The following is a 19,481-nucleotide window of genomic DNA, read 5'->3' as shown; positions in this document are numbered from 1 at the left end:
TTATGTACTTACCATAATGTTCCATGTGAGTTGTTCATCTCACCTTCATTCTTGCATTGCCACCCGCCTTCCCCCTCCAGGCTTCTTGAAGAACGAGTAACAGTTTGCGGTCTGGTTGGTCTTGTTCTAGGATTTCTTACTCCGGCTGGAGTACTGTTTATGTGTTATCAAGTTATACATGTTAGGATCAGAAAACTAGATCTAAGGTGAGACAGAGAGCATCATGGGATAGGGACTTGGCCTCGAGCTACTCTAAAACATCGAGCTTGTGAAAGTGGCTGACACGGAGCCAAAGGATTGGCTCCGAACCCATGTGTAAGAATGAAGGCGAGATGAACAACTCACATGAAACGTTATGGTAAGTACATAACTTCTTTTTTTGCCAAAGCAAGTCTGTATGATATACGAGTAAGGAAAGAAGTAACTAATAGGTGGTACATTGAAGTAGTGATTGCACAAATATGGATGTAAATTTTTTTCACGCTACTCTCTGTTGTCCAGTCCATGTTGAGATGTGACCGTTTTGTGACACAGGTACGATCTGAGTATTAATTTGTGTCTTCGGTTTAAAAAAAATGTTTCTTCTGTGGTCCTTCTCTAGCCTCATCTGCTGATATTGTTAGGATTCCTTGTGAAAATAATAAGCCATTGTATGTGACTTATGTTTGACATGCATATGCATCACACCTCTATCTTCTGTTGTTGAACAGTGAATTGAAGTTAGACGGAGGAGTGGTGATGTCTGCATAATGGAATCATCTCTTACCATGATACCTGTCAGTTGAGCTTGTCCCTTGATGTACTGAAAAAGCAAAGCCATTGTTATTCATCTGGCTTCACAAGTTATGCTCTTGTAGAGGCTAAGATAACTGAAAGGTGTCTTATCTACATGATTGCTCTTGCGTCTAGCTTTATGGAAGCTCTTATAATCTTTGTCTTTAAGCAGTGTTTATGCCATGGGCAGTTTGTACATTAGATGGCTTGCCTGTACTTTGATGTTACAGCACAGCTATTCAACACCCAAAGTTTGACCTTTGCACTCTTGTTTTTTTCTGTAGCCATAGCCCATCCCTGTGGTACATATAACTTGATGTTTATGTATAATCCTAGTAACTGCTGTTATCACATTTGCTTCATTGATGTTCACAGCTAAAATGGCTTTTTATGCTTGATCCCTGCTGTAAGAAGTATATTCATATGTTTATATAAATGCAACAGTTACAGGTACATAAAACATGACTGTAGTATGAAACATATTGTTGGAGGTAGTCTGATTTATCTAGATTGGTGAGGAAATATGTGAAATTTTGGATATCAGTGAATAGAGAAACTTGTACTGACAACTTGCAATGGTCATCAGTCAACATTGAGGGCGAACAGTATGCACACTGTTCACAACAGTAGGAGTAGGCACTGCATAGCATGAAGGAAATAATTGAATTTGAATAAAAAAAAAAAAAAACAATGAATATGAGCAGACAATAGCAGTAATACACAGAAATATAAGGAGAACTCAGTGGTATTCATAAGGGAAAACGAGGCCAAGGACTGAAATTCTATGTAAGCCAAATATCTATATTCTTTGAGTTGTGTTTTTGTTTTTTTTTTTTTTTTTTTTTGCAGACACAGCCCAATCTGTCAGTGGCCAAGATGAATTGTAATCAGTGTATGTTACAGGCATGTAAAGGAATACTTAAACAATCTTATGTCAAGGTTTCTAAAAAAGCATTTTTGTAACAAAACAGTCACTAGAGCCATTGACGAGGGCAAAGCAGTCCATACAGCCTGCCTGGACTTGGCTAAAGCTTTCGACACAATACCCCACTGAGGCATCATAGATAAGCTCAAAAGCTTAAATGTAAATCCATATGTCACAAGATGGGTTGCAAACTGGCTAAAGGATAGAACCCATAAAGTCAAAATCGCTGGAGCCATGTCAGACTCAAAGCCAGTCACAAGTGGTGTCCCACAAGGCTCTGTCCTGGAACCCCTCTTGTTCGGCATTTATTTCTCAGATGTGAAAGCAAACATGGGAGGGTTGTGGCTGACAAAGTTCACAGATGACTGCAAACCAGGCGCCATAGTCGATACACCAGCTGACACATACATCCTACAGAAAGGCCTCACTGAAACGGACAACTGGTGCCGGAGTCACGGCCTTAAACTAAATGCCAAAAAATGTATAGTCATCCCCTTTGGGAAAAACAAAGTACCCACAAATTATCACAAAGACAGTAACCCACTGAGTACAGAAAAAGTAATCAGAGACCTGGGGACCCAAGTCGATAGTGACCTCTCATTTGACACCCACGTTGCCAAAGTGGTTAGAAATACTTTCTACCTTGCCCACCTTATCATGAAGGGATTCACATCCAGATCAAAGGAGGTCATTGTACCCCTGTACTCCTCCCTTGTCAGGCCCATGATTGAGTACAATGCCCCATTTGGTATGTACCTCACCCGGCACTTGCAACAGCTGGAGAGACCCCAAAAGTACCTCAGCAAGAGGATCAAGGGTCTCCAACATATGTCATATGCTGCCAGACTAAAGAAACTCCAGCTCTATTCAGTAGCATACCGCCTGCTCAGAGGTGATCTGTGCCTGACGTACAAGGCCATGTCCAATCAGGAGTTGATGGACATGCTCCACCTCAAAAAATCCAAATCCATCAGAACCACGAGAGCTAAAGATTTAAACCTCAGCACAAATATGAATAGGACATGCTGGAGGGACAGATTCATAACTCAGAGGCTTCCCATACTCTGGAACAAAATCCCAGTTCATGTTAGACAGAGCCCCTCACTGACTCTCTTCAAGAGAAATCTTGACGAGTGGATGGGAGATCGTGGGTTTACCCCGGGGGTCATCTCTGTGTCACTACTAGACAGAGGCACAGTAAACTAATTCTATTATGTAAGGGGGTCTTCACTGTGTCACTACTAGACAGAGGCACAGTATTCTAAATCTATTCTGTACACTTTTGTACCATTACATGGGGTGGCGAAAGTCACATCACTATGGCTAGGCTTATAAATGCCCCAGGGCAGATAGCCTAGTACTAAATTATGAAACTATGATTTACTGTAAAAGTGGTATTCGGATGATAGGAGTAAGGAGAGAGATGAGGGAACACTTTCAATGATACACCAGACAGACTGCAAGCAAATCTGTTTGATGTGTATTGTCATGCAAAGCTGACTGACTAGCTGAACCTTGCAGGGTGGGAAATGTGATACTGCAAAGCTGACTGACTAGCTGAACCTTGCAGGGTGGGAAATGTGATACTCTTGCTAGCAGAGGGTTGGAATATGGGAGGGGTAACTTTAGAAGGAACTGAGGCAGATCAAACTTAAATGCCTAAAAAAAAGGCTGTTATCTCAGCAAAGAGCTGGTAGTTTGGGAAGCCTTTTTCATAGAATGTGTAACACATCAGCAGCAAACACATTTGTAAGAGGCAGTGCATGACAGTGAATTATACTTTTACTGGAGCGGAGTGGAGCCTCTGAAAAACAGCTTCTCATCTCTGTTCTTTCATTCTAAGTGAATGGAACTGTAATGTGACAGTACAGCTATGGGCACTAAAATCTCAAATACAGTGGACTTGCAGTGTATTATGGGAAAGATTTTTCTTTAGAACAAAACTAATTCTCATCGGGATGTCTGCCTCCAGGAGGGCAGTCAGGGGTACAAACATAATAAAATTAGAATTGACTACTTCTATCTGGTACATACAGGTTTGCAATGCGCCAAAGTTAACAAAAATGTATATATTTTTAATTATTTTCTATAGTGGTCCTTTAAGTAAAAATAGAAGTATTATTGTGTGCAGCCCCATTTCAGTCTGGCCAGGAATTCTGCTTCACCAGTTTAAAATTTGTTTAAATGTCACTTGTCTATTCAGATACATAATGAGATTTTAACAAGTCTGTTTTCCATTGAAATAAAGCAATTTGTATTTGCATTGTTATAAAGCATCATTTGTTTTATTTCTCTTTTCCTGTGTGAATATGAGGGATACAGTTTGCCTGATAATTGGTTACAAAAGCCTTGTGTTATGAACAAGAGCGTTCTTAGGTCAACTGGTACCCTAAGCAAAAAGGTTCCTTGGCACCCCCCCAGCACCACCCGGTGCCCTCATCCTAGTCTACCTACACCAAATAAATACTGGAAAAGCACCCCTGCTACAGCGGCGCCCTAGGCGGCCTATGCCTAAGGCCGGCTATGGTTATGAATGTAGTATTCTGGTCAGCATATCCCACAGAATGTTTGCTAATGCATTGAACTGTTCATAATATTAAGCAACATATGTATTTTAATGGGATAAAGTGAAAATGTTGAGAGGCAAAAATGCCGAAAGGCATAGCATCGACCACAAAAGATCAAAAAAGGTAATTTGATGAGATCATAGAATAGCAAGACAGGTGTTTTCTCCTTTCCCCACTGTAGTGCAATCTCAGAGTTGGTATACATAATTAGTAGGGGGTGTGGGGTGTGCAGGGGGTCTTAACTCCCCCGGCCTAGAAAGTATAAAAGAATTACAGCTTTTGTCTGACTTTCAGAACTTATACAGTCAGAACAACAATTTTACTGTATTTAGTTGTATATTGCTTATGTAATTTTTCTCATAGAAATTGATTTAAGCTCTCTTTGAATTCTGTGGTTATTGATTTTTGATTATTCTTTTCTTTTATAATTTTTTTATTCGTTTGAAGCTGAATATGGATTTCTGAAATGAGTATGCCATTAATGATTTGCTAAAGCACAAATATCTTGTACAGTGCCGTAAATGTTATGCATATTTAAAGGTAGCATCTGATAACACTGGTGATGTGTTCCTCATAACAAAGGTTAAATGATTTAGTTACCCTTATTAGAAGTAAATCTAGACATACTGATGATGATTGCACTTGTGCAATTGGCACGGCTTGGAGAACTGTTGTATATATTAATGACTGGACTGGTGGCATAAATAATGTTAGGCAAAGAGCAACTAGAACACACTTAGGAAGTGATGTCTTTTATCTCTAAAGATCATTCAACCCCTATGAAACAAGACGATGCCCCTGACGACTTTGGAATGTTAGATGCAAATATTCAGCAATCTGAGGATTCAAGAGTGTTTAGAAGGAAACAAAAAAGAAAGAAGGGAAGAAGTTTGCAACAAATAACAAAGAAAAAGACATTGATAAATGTAAAGTAAAGTGAATACTTACTAAAAAGGACACTGATTTGTTATGTAACGCACAGATTACAGGGAATGATAACATTTTTTTATCTGAAAACCTTCAGTCTACAGAAAAAGGCATCACTTTTCCAAAAGAGAAGGTAGAAAAAAGAGGCAAGGGGCAGGTGCAAAGGAAGAAATCAAAATTGAATGTGGAAGGATTGACTAACATTACTGTAAGAAAAAAGAAGAGAAGGACAGGTATTCACTACATGGCTCAAGCTGTGGATGTGCAAAGCCAGCTGGATGAGAATTGTATGCTTGCAAATTGAATACAAAATGAAAAGAGTGAGATTAATTAGACTAATGGTGATGAAGGTCATTCCTTTGTAATAATTGATGGAGCAGATATTACTGTAATAGAAACTGGAGATTCTTCAGATCTGGTCAGAAAAGATATTCTTGTAATTGGAGATTCATTTATTAGAGAAACAGATACTTAAATTTGCAGAGAAGATAATGAACATCAAATAGTGTTATGCTTGTCAAGAGCACAAATAGATGTGAGACAGACCTTGGAATGCCTTAATGTAAGGAGGTACGGATCTGTTTTTATTCATGTCTGTACAAATGATCTCCTCCACAAGGACTGTGTTAGTAGGGAACTTACAGCCCTCGTAGATAGTATAGTGTGCACTGGTGTTAGGATGTATTTTTCACAAATTACGTATAGAAAGGATAGTCAGGTCACCATGAATGAAAAGATTTTTGGGGGTAAATACCTACATGGAAAAAATGTCCCATTTAAAAAAAATGGAAATGTGTAGTGCATCCAAGCCTAGTTTGGGGCGTACAAGTGTTCAGAAAGGATGGTGTGTATTTGTCAAGATCAGGGAAGAGAATTTTGCAGCAGATATTTTGCAATATTTGACAAAACACTAGGCAGGATTTTTGGCAGTTTGAGAATTTAACAGTTCACATATAGCAACATTTGATGCATCTCTGATGGTTGACAATGCTGGGAGCATTAATAATTCATTTTTTTAATTTGAAAATTCGTTAACGTTTCACAAAATTGATATTGTTTGTGAAACATGGTTAAAACACAATGACTGGAAACCAGTTCTGTGAGGATATAAGTTTTTTTGCTGTATCAGACATTCTGACAAAAAATCAGGTGGAGGTGTTATGCTAGGGATTAAAGTAGTTATGAGACCTGTAATTATTACATGTTCAGTGATAACACCAATATAGCACACTGTGTAACTGTGACAATAAAGAAAACCCTGAAACATGTAACAGTTGTTGGAGTTGCTGATAACCTAGAGGAATTCATACATTTCTTGCATGAAACACAGGAGAGAATAATAATATTAGCTGGGGACTTAAATTTACCAGAAATAGGCTGGAATAATGTTGATTCAGCAACATTAGTAAGAAAATTATTCACAACGTATGTTCAGGAACAACAGCTGCTTCAGATTTGTAAAAAAAAAAAAAAACTTACCAGAGAGCAGAACATACTAGACATTGTTCATGTTCCTGAAGAAATTATAGGTTCATAGTTAGGTACTAGGCTATCAGCCCAAGGGCCTAAGTAAGCCTAACCAACAAGGTTCCCTGGCTTATGCCACCCAAGAAAGTTATTTTCCTGTGCCCTTGTCGAGCAGAGCCACAGAAGTGATCCCCGGGGTGTATTTCCTATTTCCCATCCACTCATCAAGATTTTTCTTGGAGTGCTAATGAGGAACTTTGCTTGACATAGATGGGTAGCTTGTTCCAGAGTATGGGAAATCTCTGGGACAGGAATCTATACCGCCAGTATATCCTGTTTATTGTGGTGACAAGGTTTAGGTCCCTAGAGCGTGTAGCTCGGAGGGATTGGGATTTCTTTAGGTGTAGCATGTCCAACAGCTCTGGGTTGGACATAGCTCTACATATTAGGCAGAGATCACCTCTGAGTAGGTGATATGCTATGGAGTAAAGCTGGAGTTTTTTGAGACGGTCAGTGTAGGGCACCTGAGGCCAGTAATCCTCTTTGTGGGGTACTTCTGTGGCCTTTCCAGCTGCTGCAGATGTCTTGTGAGGTGCATTCCAAAAGGGGCATTGTACTCTACAATGGGTCTAATGAGTGTAGAGTAGAGGGGAACAATGACCTCTTTTTTTCCTGGACGAGAACCCTTTTATGATGTGTGCCACGTAGAAGGATTTCCTGACTACAGTGGCAATGTGATTATCAAAGGAGAGACTACTGTCCACCTGGGTCCCAAGGTCTCTTATCACACATTTGGCATTAAGTAGACCCACCGCCTATGTGGTAGTTCATGGTTACAGAGTTTTTACCAAAGGAGATGACAGTGCTCTTTTTGGCATTGAGCTTGAGGCCATGGCTCTGACACCAGGCATCTGTCTCAGCGTGGCCCTTCTGTAGGATGTCCACATCATTTGGGGACTTGACTGTGGCTCCTAGTTTGCAGTCATCTGCGAACTTCATTAGCCAAAAGCCTTCTGTGTTAGCTTGTACTTCAGAGAAGTAGATACCAAACAGGAGAGGTCCCAGGACCGAACCCTGTGGTACTCCACTTGTCACTGGTTTGAGGTAAGATTTGGAGTCTGCAACTTTTCACAGTGTGGGTTCTGTCAGTGAGCCAGTTGGCAACCCATTTTGTGACGTAGGGATTTATACCTAGCTTAGGGAGTTTAGCTATAATTCCAGAATGGGGGATGGTGTCGAAAGCGAGGTCAAGATAGGCTGTGTGAACCATCTTACCCTCGTCTACGGCTTTGGTGACTGCCTCAAAGAAGTTGATCAGGTTCAGGAGGCATGATCTGCCTTTCCCAAACCTAAACTAGGTGGGGTCCAGAGTTTGGAGGTTACCAATGTCTTCGTTTATGAGTTCCATGACTATACGTTCCATGGCCTTACAGACCAGGCTCGTCAGGCTAATAGGGCGATAGTTCCTGGGATCAGTGGTGGCTCCCCCTTTGTGGAGTGGGATAACTGTTGCTATGCACCATTCAGTGGGCACAAAGCCTGACGTGAGGCTATGATTAAACATGGTGCTTTGGTGGGGAGCCAATTCATTCTGAAACTCATGTAAAATACATCCTGGGATGTTGTCCGGTCCCATGAATGCTGTGTTTTCGGCTTTAGAGAGTGCAGCTTTTACCTGTGTAGTTATTACAGGGACACTGTATTCTTCCTGTATAGATATGGGCCCTTTAGGGTGTGAGAGGGGGGTAAAGTTAGCACTGAGCCTATCTGTCAGGATGTTGGCAATATCAGTTGGTTCTGTAATTTTTGTGCCATTGTGCTGTAACTCAGAGCAGATCTGGGTGTTGCCATTGAGATTCTTGACATAGCTATAGAATGTGTTGTGGTTGTCCCTAGAATCAGTGGCGATTTTGTTTTCATAGCTAGCTTTGGAGGATCTTATAAGGGATCTCAGCTTCTTACTGAGGCTGACCAGGGAGCTCCTCCACTCATGGGATTTTACTCTCTTTTGCAACAGTTTCTTCCTTCTCTTGTAGATTTTGTTTATGGCAGGAGACCACCAGATTGGCTTCCTTTTTTTGGAGGATAGCGTCTTGATTCTGTTTGGGATAGCACAATCCATGCACTAGTGTAAGTGCTTATAGAGTGCCCATTTGTGTAGGATTCCGCAGTCTTAACTGTATTGTCCATCTGCATGGGTGTCATGAAGTTCGCCACTTCTGTCTTAAGAAGCATGAAGTTGGCTTTGGAGAAATGTTTTACCATGGTTTCCTTAATGGGGGGTGGAGGTGGGATGTGGATATCTAGAGTGATTAGCTTATGGATGGATGTGACCAACGAGGAGGTGACTTCAGGTGTGGAACACCGGTCACTCATGTTGGTAATGACTAGGTCTAGGATATTGTTGCCCCTGGTGGAGGTGTGGATAAGTTGATCCATGGCATTGGAATTTATGAATTCCAGAAAGCATTGAGCAAAGGAGTTGGTACATAAGTAGTTTTCCCAGTTAATGGTGGGGTATTTGAAATTGCCCATTATTAGGGTGTGTGGTTGAACCCTAATATTTTCCAGTATGTCAAAAGAGGAGTGGGAATCCTGGGGCATGGTGGGGGATCTGTAGCAAGCTACAATTTGGATTGCAGCTTTGCCCAATGTTAGTTGCACTGGGATAACCTCGGATGCATTATGCTGAGCAACTAGCCTGGAGGTGTGGATATCCTTAATGAATATGGACACACCTCTGCCTTTGGTGTTCCAGTCCAGGTTAGGTGGCCAAAAAATGTGGTATGAGTTACAGCCTGGTAATGCAAGGGTGCTCTCTGGAGCCTTGAACCAGGGCTCAGTCACAGCACACATATCAGTGTTCTCCATTTTAAGGAGTGCCTCGAGGAGTGCATTTTGAGATTTAGACTTCTAGCATTGAGTCGCATTACCCTCAGTTTTTACTTGCCTGTTCCTGTTATGGTGGTGAATTTGTCATTTGAACCTTGCCTAAAAAAGGCACTGTAGGGGCGGCAAGAGCCTTAGCCAGTATCCAAAATCTTAGGGGTGACAGGTGCAGGCAATCTCTGGCAAAGCATTGTGGTCTGTCGACCATGTCGTCCCAGGCAGACAGATACTGGATCCCCTTAGAATGACACCAGAAGCTTAAGTCAATCATTTTGTTCTTTTACTGCAGTATCATTCTGGGCAATGTCAGGATGCTACTCAGGGCTAGGGTCATACCTGCCTGAGCTACAAGATTGGAGAGCTTTTCCATGTCTCTTTTCATGTAGTCCAGGAAGGTACATCTCAGGTCATTTACACCAACATGAACAATGACAGAGTCATATTTGTACTTGTTGTGGAGTGACCTGAGTGCATGGGTTATGTTGCAGATCCTGGCACCCGACAGGCAGCTGACAGCAGCCTTCTCCTTGTTTAACCTGGTGAGTGGGACATCAGTGTGCCTGCCTATAGAGTCACCTATGACTAGTGTGTTGGGTACGTTGTTTTGCCTTATGGGCTGTGGTTCTGTGGGCTATGTGTCATTTGGGTAGTGTTGGGGGGTTGCTCGCGTTTCAGCTTTGGAGGTCTCTGTTGTTTGGGTAGATTTTTATTGAGAGCCTCTGCGAATGTAGGTGTGTGTTTTGTGTTACTATGTGTGGGTTTAGGTCTTGTAGGTTTTGATGGATTATGTGTTGAGTGTGGTGTGGTGCAGGTGTTTACCTTCTCCTCCAGACTGTTAAGTTCAGTCTTGGTTGGAGAGAGCTTTACCTCCAGTTTGGCTAGATAGGTGCATCTCTCACAGGTTGTAGTGTTGGGTGGTAGGAGGAGAGGGTTGTCTGTGTAAATGAGGCAATTGCTACATTGCCCCAAGACGCCCAGATTCATCAGACAGACGGGAGAGAACACTGGGAGCTGACCCTTAGACATGCCTGAATAAAAAACTGTTTTCATCTAGACAAGTGAGCAAAGTGAGTACAAGGGCTATTTTTCTCTAAGCAAGTGAGGAAAGTTAAGTACAAAAACTGTTTTCCTCTAGTTAATGAGAAAGGTTGAGTGCTGTAGTAATTTGTAGCTTATTTAGTGCTTACAAGTTCTGAACAAGTGTTGAGCACGAATAAGAAATTCAAGTGCTAAAACTAAGAATCTGTATCTGAACTAGTTATAGGAAAGAAGTGCAAATGTGAGCTTTTAAATCAGAAAGTTGAGGAAAGATGAAAAAACTGCTCAAACAGCCAATAACTACAATTTCTGGGCCAGAACCACTCCTTATGTGGTAGATAGGATACCTAGTGCTTACCACTCCCACTGATGAGCTAGAAGGCTTCTCTCCAACACAGAAAGGCTTGTGGGGCCTCAGGAGCTTACAAACAGTCCTGTGTACAGCAAATCTGTATCTGGAATAGACTAGATACAGGAAGGGGGGACAAGTGCAAATGCGGGCTTTTAAATTAGGAAGTTGAGAGAGATGGAAAAACTGCCCAAACAGCCAATAACTAACATTTCTGGGCCAGAAACCACTCCTTATGTGGTAGATACATTACCTAGTGCTTACCACTCCCACTGATAAACTAGCAGGCTTCCCTCCAACACAGACAGGCTTGGGTGGCTCAGAAGCTTACAAACAGTCCTGCATATAGCAAATCTGTATCTGGACTAGACTAGTTACAGGAAAGGCAGGAAACGAGCGTAATTTTTTTTGTTACAGTTAAGCAGAACACAGGGAGATTCTAGCAATTTTTTTTTTTTTACTTTAAGTCAAATTTTACCACCATTGATGTGCAGTAATCACGGGGTTGTAAAGGTTAATTTGTTGCTAGATAATTCTGCCAAACTGAAATCTAAACCAATGCACAGAAGGTTAATTACAGATTATATGGAAGCAAAACAGTCACTATGTAAAACTAACTGGAGTGAGGTGTTCAGTGGAAAAAACTGGAGATTGAATGTGGATAGTTTTATAAGAGAAGTCTGAGTGCAAAAATTAAAAAAATTGTTTAATATCAGGATCTAGGCATACAGCGTCAGGGGGATATATTTCTGTAAGAACAGGATACCTGATTAAGGTGAGTGAGAAAAAAATCTAAGAAATGGAAAAGAGTACTACAACTTTGAAAATTGAAATAAACAAACTGGACAAAAATGTAAGCATACTGTGAGATAAGAAAATTTGAAGAAAAATTATATAAAGATATTGAGCATAATAGGAAACCTTTTTATAGGTACACAAGATGTGGAAGGAGAAAAGACATACGAATTAAGAAACTGTATAGATTCTAAAATTTATTCTTAGATCCAACAGATTAGAGATATATTTACAAGATCTTATGCAAAACAGATTGGCTCCACAAAGTGGGTGGTAAGTTGTCTTAGTAACAGCCAGGTACCCTCAGGTACTGGAATCAGATTAGATTGTATTGGAAAAGAACTGCAAAAACTGGACCCAAACAAAGAACAGGGAGGAGATGGAATTAGAAATTACCTGAGAACACTTCGGCAAGAACTTGCGGTACAATTATATCTGTTATTCACTAGGTCATATAAATATGGGGAGATTCCTCAAGATATTAAACCAGTCTTTAAGGGAAAAGGGAGTAGGACAAACCCAGAGTCATATAGACCTTTTAAGTCTATTTTCATGTTGTGGAAAAATAATAGAGAAGGTAATATTGGATAACTTATTGTCAGAAATGGATAGGTTGGGACTTGAAACCATATATCAGCATGCATATGTTGAAAATTGATCTATTACCACCTGTAACATGATGTTCTATAACAATATAATAGCTATGAATGAAAAATTGTGCTGTGATGTAATTTATATAGATTTAACTTAGCATTTCATGGGGTCATACACAAACCATTAATTAATAAATTAGAACTAGGTATCAATGTACTTTTGATAACATGGGTAGCTGCATGGCTTACAAATAGGACATGGCAAGTATCATACAGCAATTGCACAGGTGAAATTCTTGGTTGCAATCAGGGTGTCCCACAGGGCTCTGTTCTAGGCCCTTGTTTAGTTTGTATCTTTCAGGCCTAACTTTTTCATCTGAGATGTTCTGCAGTCTATATGCAGATGACCTGAAATTGGGTAAACTGATTGCATGTGTTACAGAAAAGGCATGTCTGCAAAAGAACTTAATTAAATTGATGATGATGATTTGGGCACAGGAGAATAATATGCTGATAAATACATCAAAAACTAAGCATATGAGATTTGTGAGACATAAGTTATAAGGTGAATATTTAATACAGCACACAGTCATTGAAACTGAAACTGTAAGGTCCTTTGAGGACCTGGGTGTATGAGTAGATCCAGCTTTGAGTTTTTCTAAGCATATCAAGCAATCGGTTAATGATAGTTATAGAACTATAGGTTGTATAAAAATATGTATAAAGTCTAGGAAATCATAAATGATGAAGTCATTGTTTGTTAGTTACATTAGACCCAAACTTGAGTATGGAATAACAATATGGAAACCCTATAAGAAGACAAGCATGAGAAAACTAGAAAGTGTATATTGGAAATATACCAAAGGCATCCATGGATGACAACTTTTAAGTTATGAAAGTCTAAAATATCTGAACTTGTACAGTGTCTCTAACAGATATATAGGAGGAGATCTTATTCAAGTATATAGGACATTTAGAGACATCTTCCTCTGGGAATGTTTGGAGTTATCAAAAAGTACCAGAGAATCATCAGACAACCTGTGTAGAAGATTCTTTAGGAATGAGAAGTGTGCTAATTGGTTCTCTGACAGAGTAGCTGATGCATGGAACAGACTACAAATTACATTAAAGCAAGTACTAGTTTAGATATTTTTAAGAACAGCCTAAACATTTATTATGGGAACAACTGTTCTGGTATATTGGCAGCCTAGAAGGTCGTTAATGCCCATGCTTAAAGTACTTCTATGTATGTAAGTTTTTCATCATTTTGAGTTTGTCCTTTTGTGGTCACTGTTGCGCCATTCTACATTTTGCTCATTCAATATTATAAATGTATTCTATTTTAAGTTCCCTGTACTTTAGGCTGGATTACGGTTGCTGAGCAAAAAAAAAAAATGATGTGACAGTATTGATGTTATGTAATCCTATCTCACCGTAATTCTTGCTGGATGGGTTCGGCCGATACTAAAGCTTGAGAGCTTTTACTGGCTCGAGGCTAGCCCCTATCCCATGGTGCCTCACGACAATTCCCCAGATCTTGTTTGCCGCGAAAGCTTCGTGGTTGTGTCTTACTGGCTCATTGGCTAAGTAAAACTTTATTTGCTAAATTTAGTCCTTTTTCCTACTTTTTCTATCCTTTGTTATTAAATATAGTTTTTTATCTCTTGTGTGACTGTTTTTTTGAAAGTTTCCGACCCCTATTCCCCCCATAGGACTGTACGGCCCGTTTAAGTTAGAGGGTATAGACTACACCAGTTAGATGTTCACAGAATTCTCAGGTTTTATTTACATCGGACTAAAGAATTCAGAAAATCAGATCAACCTTGTTTCTTTTTCCGACAAGAAAAAGGGCTTGCCTGTTTCTAAGGTTACTCTTTCAAAATGGCTCTCGAATTGCATATCATTTGCTTATCAACAAGCTGGCAGCCAATTACCATCAAAGTTAAAGGTCATTCTACTAGAGCTGTAGCTACTTCATGTGCCTTTAGATCTAGGCTCCCAATTGATACTATTTGTGCAGCAGCTACTTGAGAAAGACCACATACTTTTGTCACTCATTACAAATTGGACTTGGCCTCCTGGGGCAGATCTTCCTTTGGGTCCACTGTGCTGAAGAGTCTCTTTGCTTGAGCCACCTGTCCCATCCAGCAAGAATTATGGTGAGACAGGACTAGATAACATAAAAAGTTATGTATTTACCATAACATTCCATGTTTGTAGTCCATCTCACCTACATTCTTGCATCCCTCCCTGTTTTCTGGGGGATCTGGTGGACTATACTGGTCCTGTCTGACCTGGTTCTCTTTTGTTGTCCACCTGGCATGGACTATATTTTCAAATTCTTTGTCTGCATGTATACAACTCTGATACTGGTCTTGCCTGATAGGTATTTATTGCTTTTTTGCAAACTAGATCTGGGGAATTGCCGTGAGGCACCATGGGACAGGGGCTATCCTCGAGCCAGTAAAAGCTCTCAAGCTTTAGTATCGGCCGAGTCGGTGCCGAATATCAGCTCCGAACCCATCCAGCAAGAATGTAGGTGAGATGGACTACAAACATGGAACGTTATGGTAAGTACATAACTTTTTTTTTTTTTTAGTTTACTTTAATAGACTCTGTAGTTATTTTTTAGTTCAGTACTTGCATAGCTTTTGTCCTTTCTGATTTTCCATTACTGTTTTGTTAACACTTTGTATGCTAAATTTGCTGTACCTCTCTGTGTGACATGTTTTATAAATTCATATACATGTAATTCAGATTGCGACAGACAGAAAAGGATCGACAATCAGCTGTGGATGCAACCAGGCTTTTCAAGTCTGAGTTTGGCGACAAGATTGCCAGTCTGCAACAAGAAGTGGAATGTCTGACAGTGCAACGGTAAAGTAACAACATATAATCTCTTGGTAAAGTAACAACATATAATCTCTTTTTATTAACAGAAAAGTCTGAAACATTAGATTATACTTTAATGAGCATCTGTAGTAACAGCTGAGGTCTCCTTTTTGAGAGCTGCCTCTCAATAGTTCTCCTAAGATCTTGAGTTACTGTATTTGGGGTGTATAAGTGTTTCACTGATGCATTTAATGGCAAACAAGTAGAAATTATAGCTCCAGCAGATAAATCCTGAGCACGTCACAAAATCCAAAAACAAAAGACACAAATTTCTTGAGAAAACATGAGTATATGTAATGACATCAAAGCACTTGGCTAGTACAACAACCTAGCCCCATTTTTCTCAGTTCTTTCTTGAAATTTGTGAATTTAATACTCTAAATCCTAGCATGCCTCTTAGGAACATTTTTGCATTGTATGTTAAAAAAGTAAACCTAAGTTTCTGTGAGGTGATAACTTGTAACTTAGACAGGCGTAAGAGCTGTCTCTACTGGCTGATAAAAGACCTTGAGTTCATTCTTTCCAAAAGTGTCAACGATTCCATCCAGCCACTCATAACAAGTGAAAAGTGAAGCTCAAGACTTATCTTGCAGCCTGCCATTTGGATGTAATGGAAGGTAACCACTGCTAGGATTGTTGAGATGGTCCCACAAGCAGACCCAGGCACTAGACAGACATGCCAGAGAAAGTAAGGAAACAGGCGACAATTCAATGTCTAGAGCCTCAGTCTACAGTAAAGTCTGCCATTTAAGTGGCCTCTGGATCCCTTCAAATGATGTACCTTCTCGACATATGAAGAGTTGTGCATTCGTACATTGTCTGCTGATGTCACGGGGAATGTCCAGAGAATCTTCCCTACAGGCAAGTGTGTCTTGGGATTTGAACACATGGAATTCCACACTTAATCATGCAGCTTGTTAGCTGGCACATAGAAAATATGCTAGAGAGTCCTCATGGCATTTCCTTCAAGAAGTCTACATCTTTTCTTTCCTTCTATCAGACTCACAAATTAAGGCTGCACAAGGCTTCCCCAGGTCCTGCTGATGTGCCACTCCCCTGGTCATGCCTGCCAAATCGGATCTACTTAGCTACTTTAATGCATTGTGGTGAAGGAGTGCATGATTTTGAAACATGATTGTATGCATCTGTATATGGCTGTGGCTTATGGCATTGTGTTCACTTTCACTGCCTTTTGCTTGCATTTTCTCTTGCTTTGGAGATCAGTTCCCCTCTCTCTAGTATGTGCCTGCTGACCTTCCATCAACAGCCACTTGAGTGCAGTACAGTGCAGGTCATTCCTGCCAGTTTTTCCTTCTTCCCTGAATCCACTTGAGTAAGAAATTAGAAGGTTCTGAGGTACCATTTTGTGAGACAAACTGGAATGATTCTTCTCCTGCCACTTGCCCTTCTCTTACTTAGAGATGACACCTCACCAGGGAGGACATCCTTCCCATGCAATCTTTTTAGCATTGGCTGATGGTCCTCCTTCCTCCTTAGAAGAGGCTTGATCATTATCTTGAAAGAAGGAAGAGGAGACTTGGATCATCCCATCTTTACAGTCGTTCTTAAGGATGTAATTTTTGCAGCCTGGAAATAACAGATCTAACACTGATGACCCTTCTTTTTGAGTCATATGGCTTGATTCATGCTTTCAACCATTCAGAATTGTGTGACTTTTTTCACAAGTTTCCATACTCGAGGGTAGATATATTCCTAAGAATGTGCACTACTTAACATAATGCATCAGCTGCATAAGTGTACTTGTATTCTATGCCTACAAATTATTTTTTTCCCATTTAAACAGTCCAGATCCTGATACTCAATATAATCTGTAAACATTTCTGCATTCATAAGCCTTTTTTTTTTCCTAGGTTGTAACTTTTGAAACTTGTCTTAATCCTGCAGCAGATAGTAGAAGGAAGCTGCTTACGGGGAAAACTGGAGTTTCTTCACTGGAGATTCAGTTTAGAGGACTGGTTTTAGGCTTACACCCCACCCCCACCCAAGAGTTAAGTATGCATCAAGCACAACCTTCCCGTAATCACAAGGTAAACAACATCCCCTTTTAAATGTAACTGCATTTTGTTCCACCTCAGCAACAGAAGTCCAGGGGCCAGGGAGAAGTATGCCCTCCACCTCCATGGAGGGGGTGTTTTCTGGAGTACCCACTTCTTTATTTTGATAGTCAGCTTGAGCATGGGTCTTCCATTATTTTGAGTCAGATCAGGACTTTTTAGGGCAGAAATTTCTCCTCCTAGTATCCCCCAGTCCAAATAGAGTTGATCCATTTTGATTGAGTAGGGTTTGCTAGGTCCACACCTCAAGCATGAGATATCAAACACTTGTTTAATTTTTGGTGCAAACTTGAGACAGGGTGTGGTATCTCACTTGAGAAATTTAGCATGTCATCACCAAAAGGTGCGACATATGTATCTGCCCTTATTCCCTACCTCTAGCATTTGTGGTCACACATTAGCCCCTGTCTGTCAGATGTGTGACATGCTTGCCATTTGCTCTTGTGAAACTGTGTGAGATTCTTTGTTTGGAATTGTTGGTGGTCTTGAGGCCTCTTTGCTGTCTGACTTCCCTTCGGAGCTTGGTGGTCTTGAGGCTGTTTTCTTTGAGACAGGCAAATGTAATGAGCCCTTCTGCTCCTTCTGTCTCCCCTCTCTTGACCTCTCTTTTAGGATTTCTTGTGGTTCATGAGGCCTAACATTCTTTAGCCTGTGTTCTGCCCTAGCTATGGGGTTCTTCTGTGGTTGAGGCACTGTTGGCCTCCTTATTCATTTAATTATGGAAGTAGCTTTTAAAGATGGAATTTCATAAGTTTGACTGTAAAATGTATCAACTTCTGGCCTACAAGAACCTTGATTGCCATAACGCCAAGCAATAACTTGTCAAAATGTCATCCCCTCAAACCTAAAAACCCAAAAGAGCAGCCATTTTTAGACCAGGAAGAATACCCCCCTTTGAGACGCTCAGAGCGATTGAAAAACAGGAATCCACCTTCAGACAATATGAGAGTAGAAGAATATCAAACCCCGCAACGGTCGAACAACAGGTGGAACAGGGGTGGGAAGACGAATGGGAGGGGGAGGTATCCCTACAACAGAGCTTGGAACAACAGGAATTAAATAGCCTTAATACTGGTGAATTTGATGAGGATATACCCCCCCATCCATCTTGTAGATGAATCATGTGACCATCTCCCCTTGTTGCATTACTACAAAACTCCCTAGGTGATTTTAAGGTGTACACTTTTTCTAATGTTGATTTAGATATTGCTCATTGTGATCTTTTTGCCAAAGGCTTTACATTTGTCCCTAGGCAACATAGTGATGTAGGCAATATTTTAATGGATCTAAGGTTATAAACCTGTAAATTAAACCTGATAACTATGTTTCAGAATTCTTTTTCTGATCAATTTATTAATCCCCTAATGATTTCGAGCACTTACAACCCCCCATTGCACCCCATGATCCTATTATTTGAATAAATGTGAAATGGACATTCAGAACTTAATGTCCAGGCACAGAAGTTTAAATAAAGATGATGTAGAAGAAGGATATGCCATTAAGGAAATCAATGGTTTTCTAGAAAAAAAAATCAGGATCATGAAACCTGACAAGGGGGGTAGGGTTGTTTTAATGAATTTAGAGGATTATAAAAAGAAAATGCTATATATTCTAAATGGAAAAATATATGCTAAATCCTCTGTAAATGAGCTGAATGGGGCAAATCTAAAAATTAAAAATGAACTTCAGTATTTGTTTATCGAAGAATCCATTACAATAGATTAGTCAAATTACATTACAGTTATCCACACAAGGGTATCCGTAATATTTGGGTTACCGAAGCTACATAAAAATCTAGTGCAGCCACCAATGTGCTCTATAGTGGATTCTAAAGGCTGCATCGCACAACCTCTGGCTAAATTTTTAGATGCTAAATTAAAGCATTTAGTATATAGTAAATCTCACTTGTGTAAGGATCCATGGAGATTTTTGAAGGCCATGAATGATATACCTTTTAAAAACACGTATATGTTTCTTACTGTAGACATAAAAGATTTATATTCAATAATTCCTCATGACATTGGACTGGTCTGGTTTAGTGAATACCTATATGACAAGAAGGTTGGACATTTTGAAGTATTACTATACCTACAACTTTTGGAGATTGTTTTAAAGAATAATTTTCTTTTATTTGAAAATGAGATTTTCTTACAAGAGGGTATCGCCATGGGATCAGCCTGTGGGGGTTTA

At 40.1% G+C, this 19,481-nt stretch overlaps 1 protein-coding gene across 1 annotated transcript in view; it reads left to right on the top strand.

Annotated features, from left to right (window-relative positions):
- The window catches only part of LOC122793328 (protein RUFY3-like), a gene marked incomplete in the record, with an annotated part of 2,132,439 nt that overhangs the window by 1,918,421 nt on the left and 194,537 nt on the right, over nucleotides 1-19,481 (top strand). Inside the window, 1 exon segment of the mRNA XM_044061223.1 lies at nucleotides 15,082-15,201. Within this exon segment, the coding sequence (XP_043917158.1) occupies nucleotides 15,082-15,201 (120 nt within the window).

This window comes from Protopterus annectens, chromosome 2.part0 (genome assembly GCF_019279795.1).
Source record: "Protopterus annectens isolate FY-2018-M chromosome 2.part0, PAN1.0, whole genome shotgun sequence".
In the NCBI taxonomy this organism is placed as follows: domain Eukaryota; kingdom Metazoa; phylum Chordata; order Ceratodontiformes; family Protopteridae; genus Protopterus; species Protopterus annectens.
Note: the sequence above shows the minus strand (reverse complement) of the source record. Positions and strands in the feature narration are given on the sequence as shown.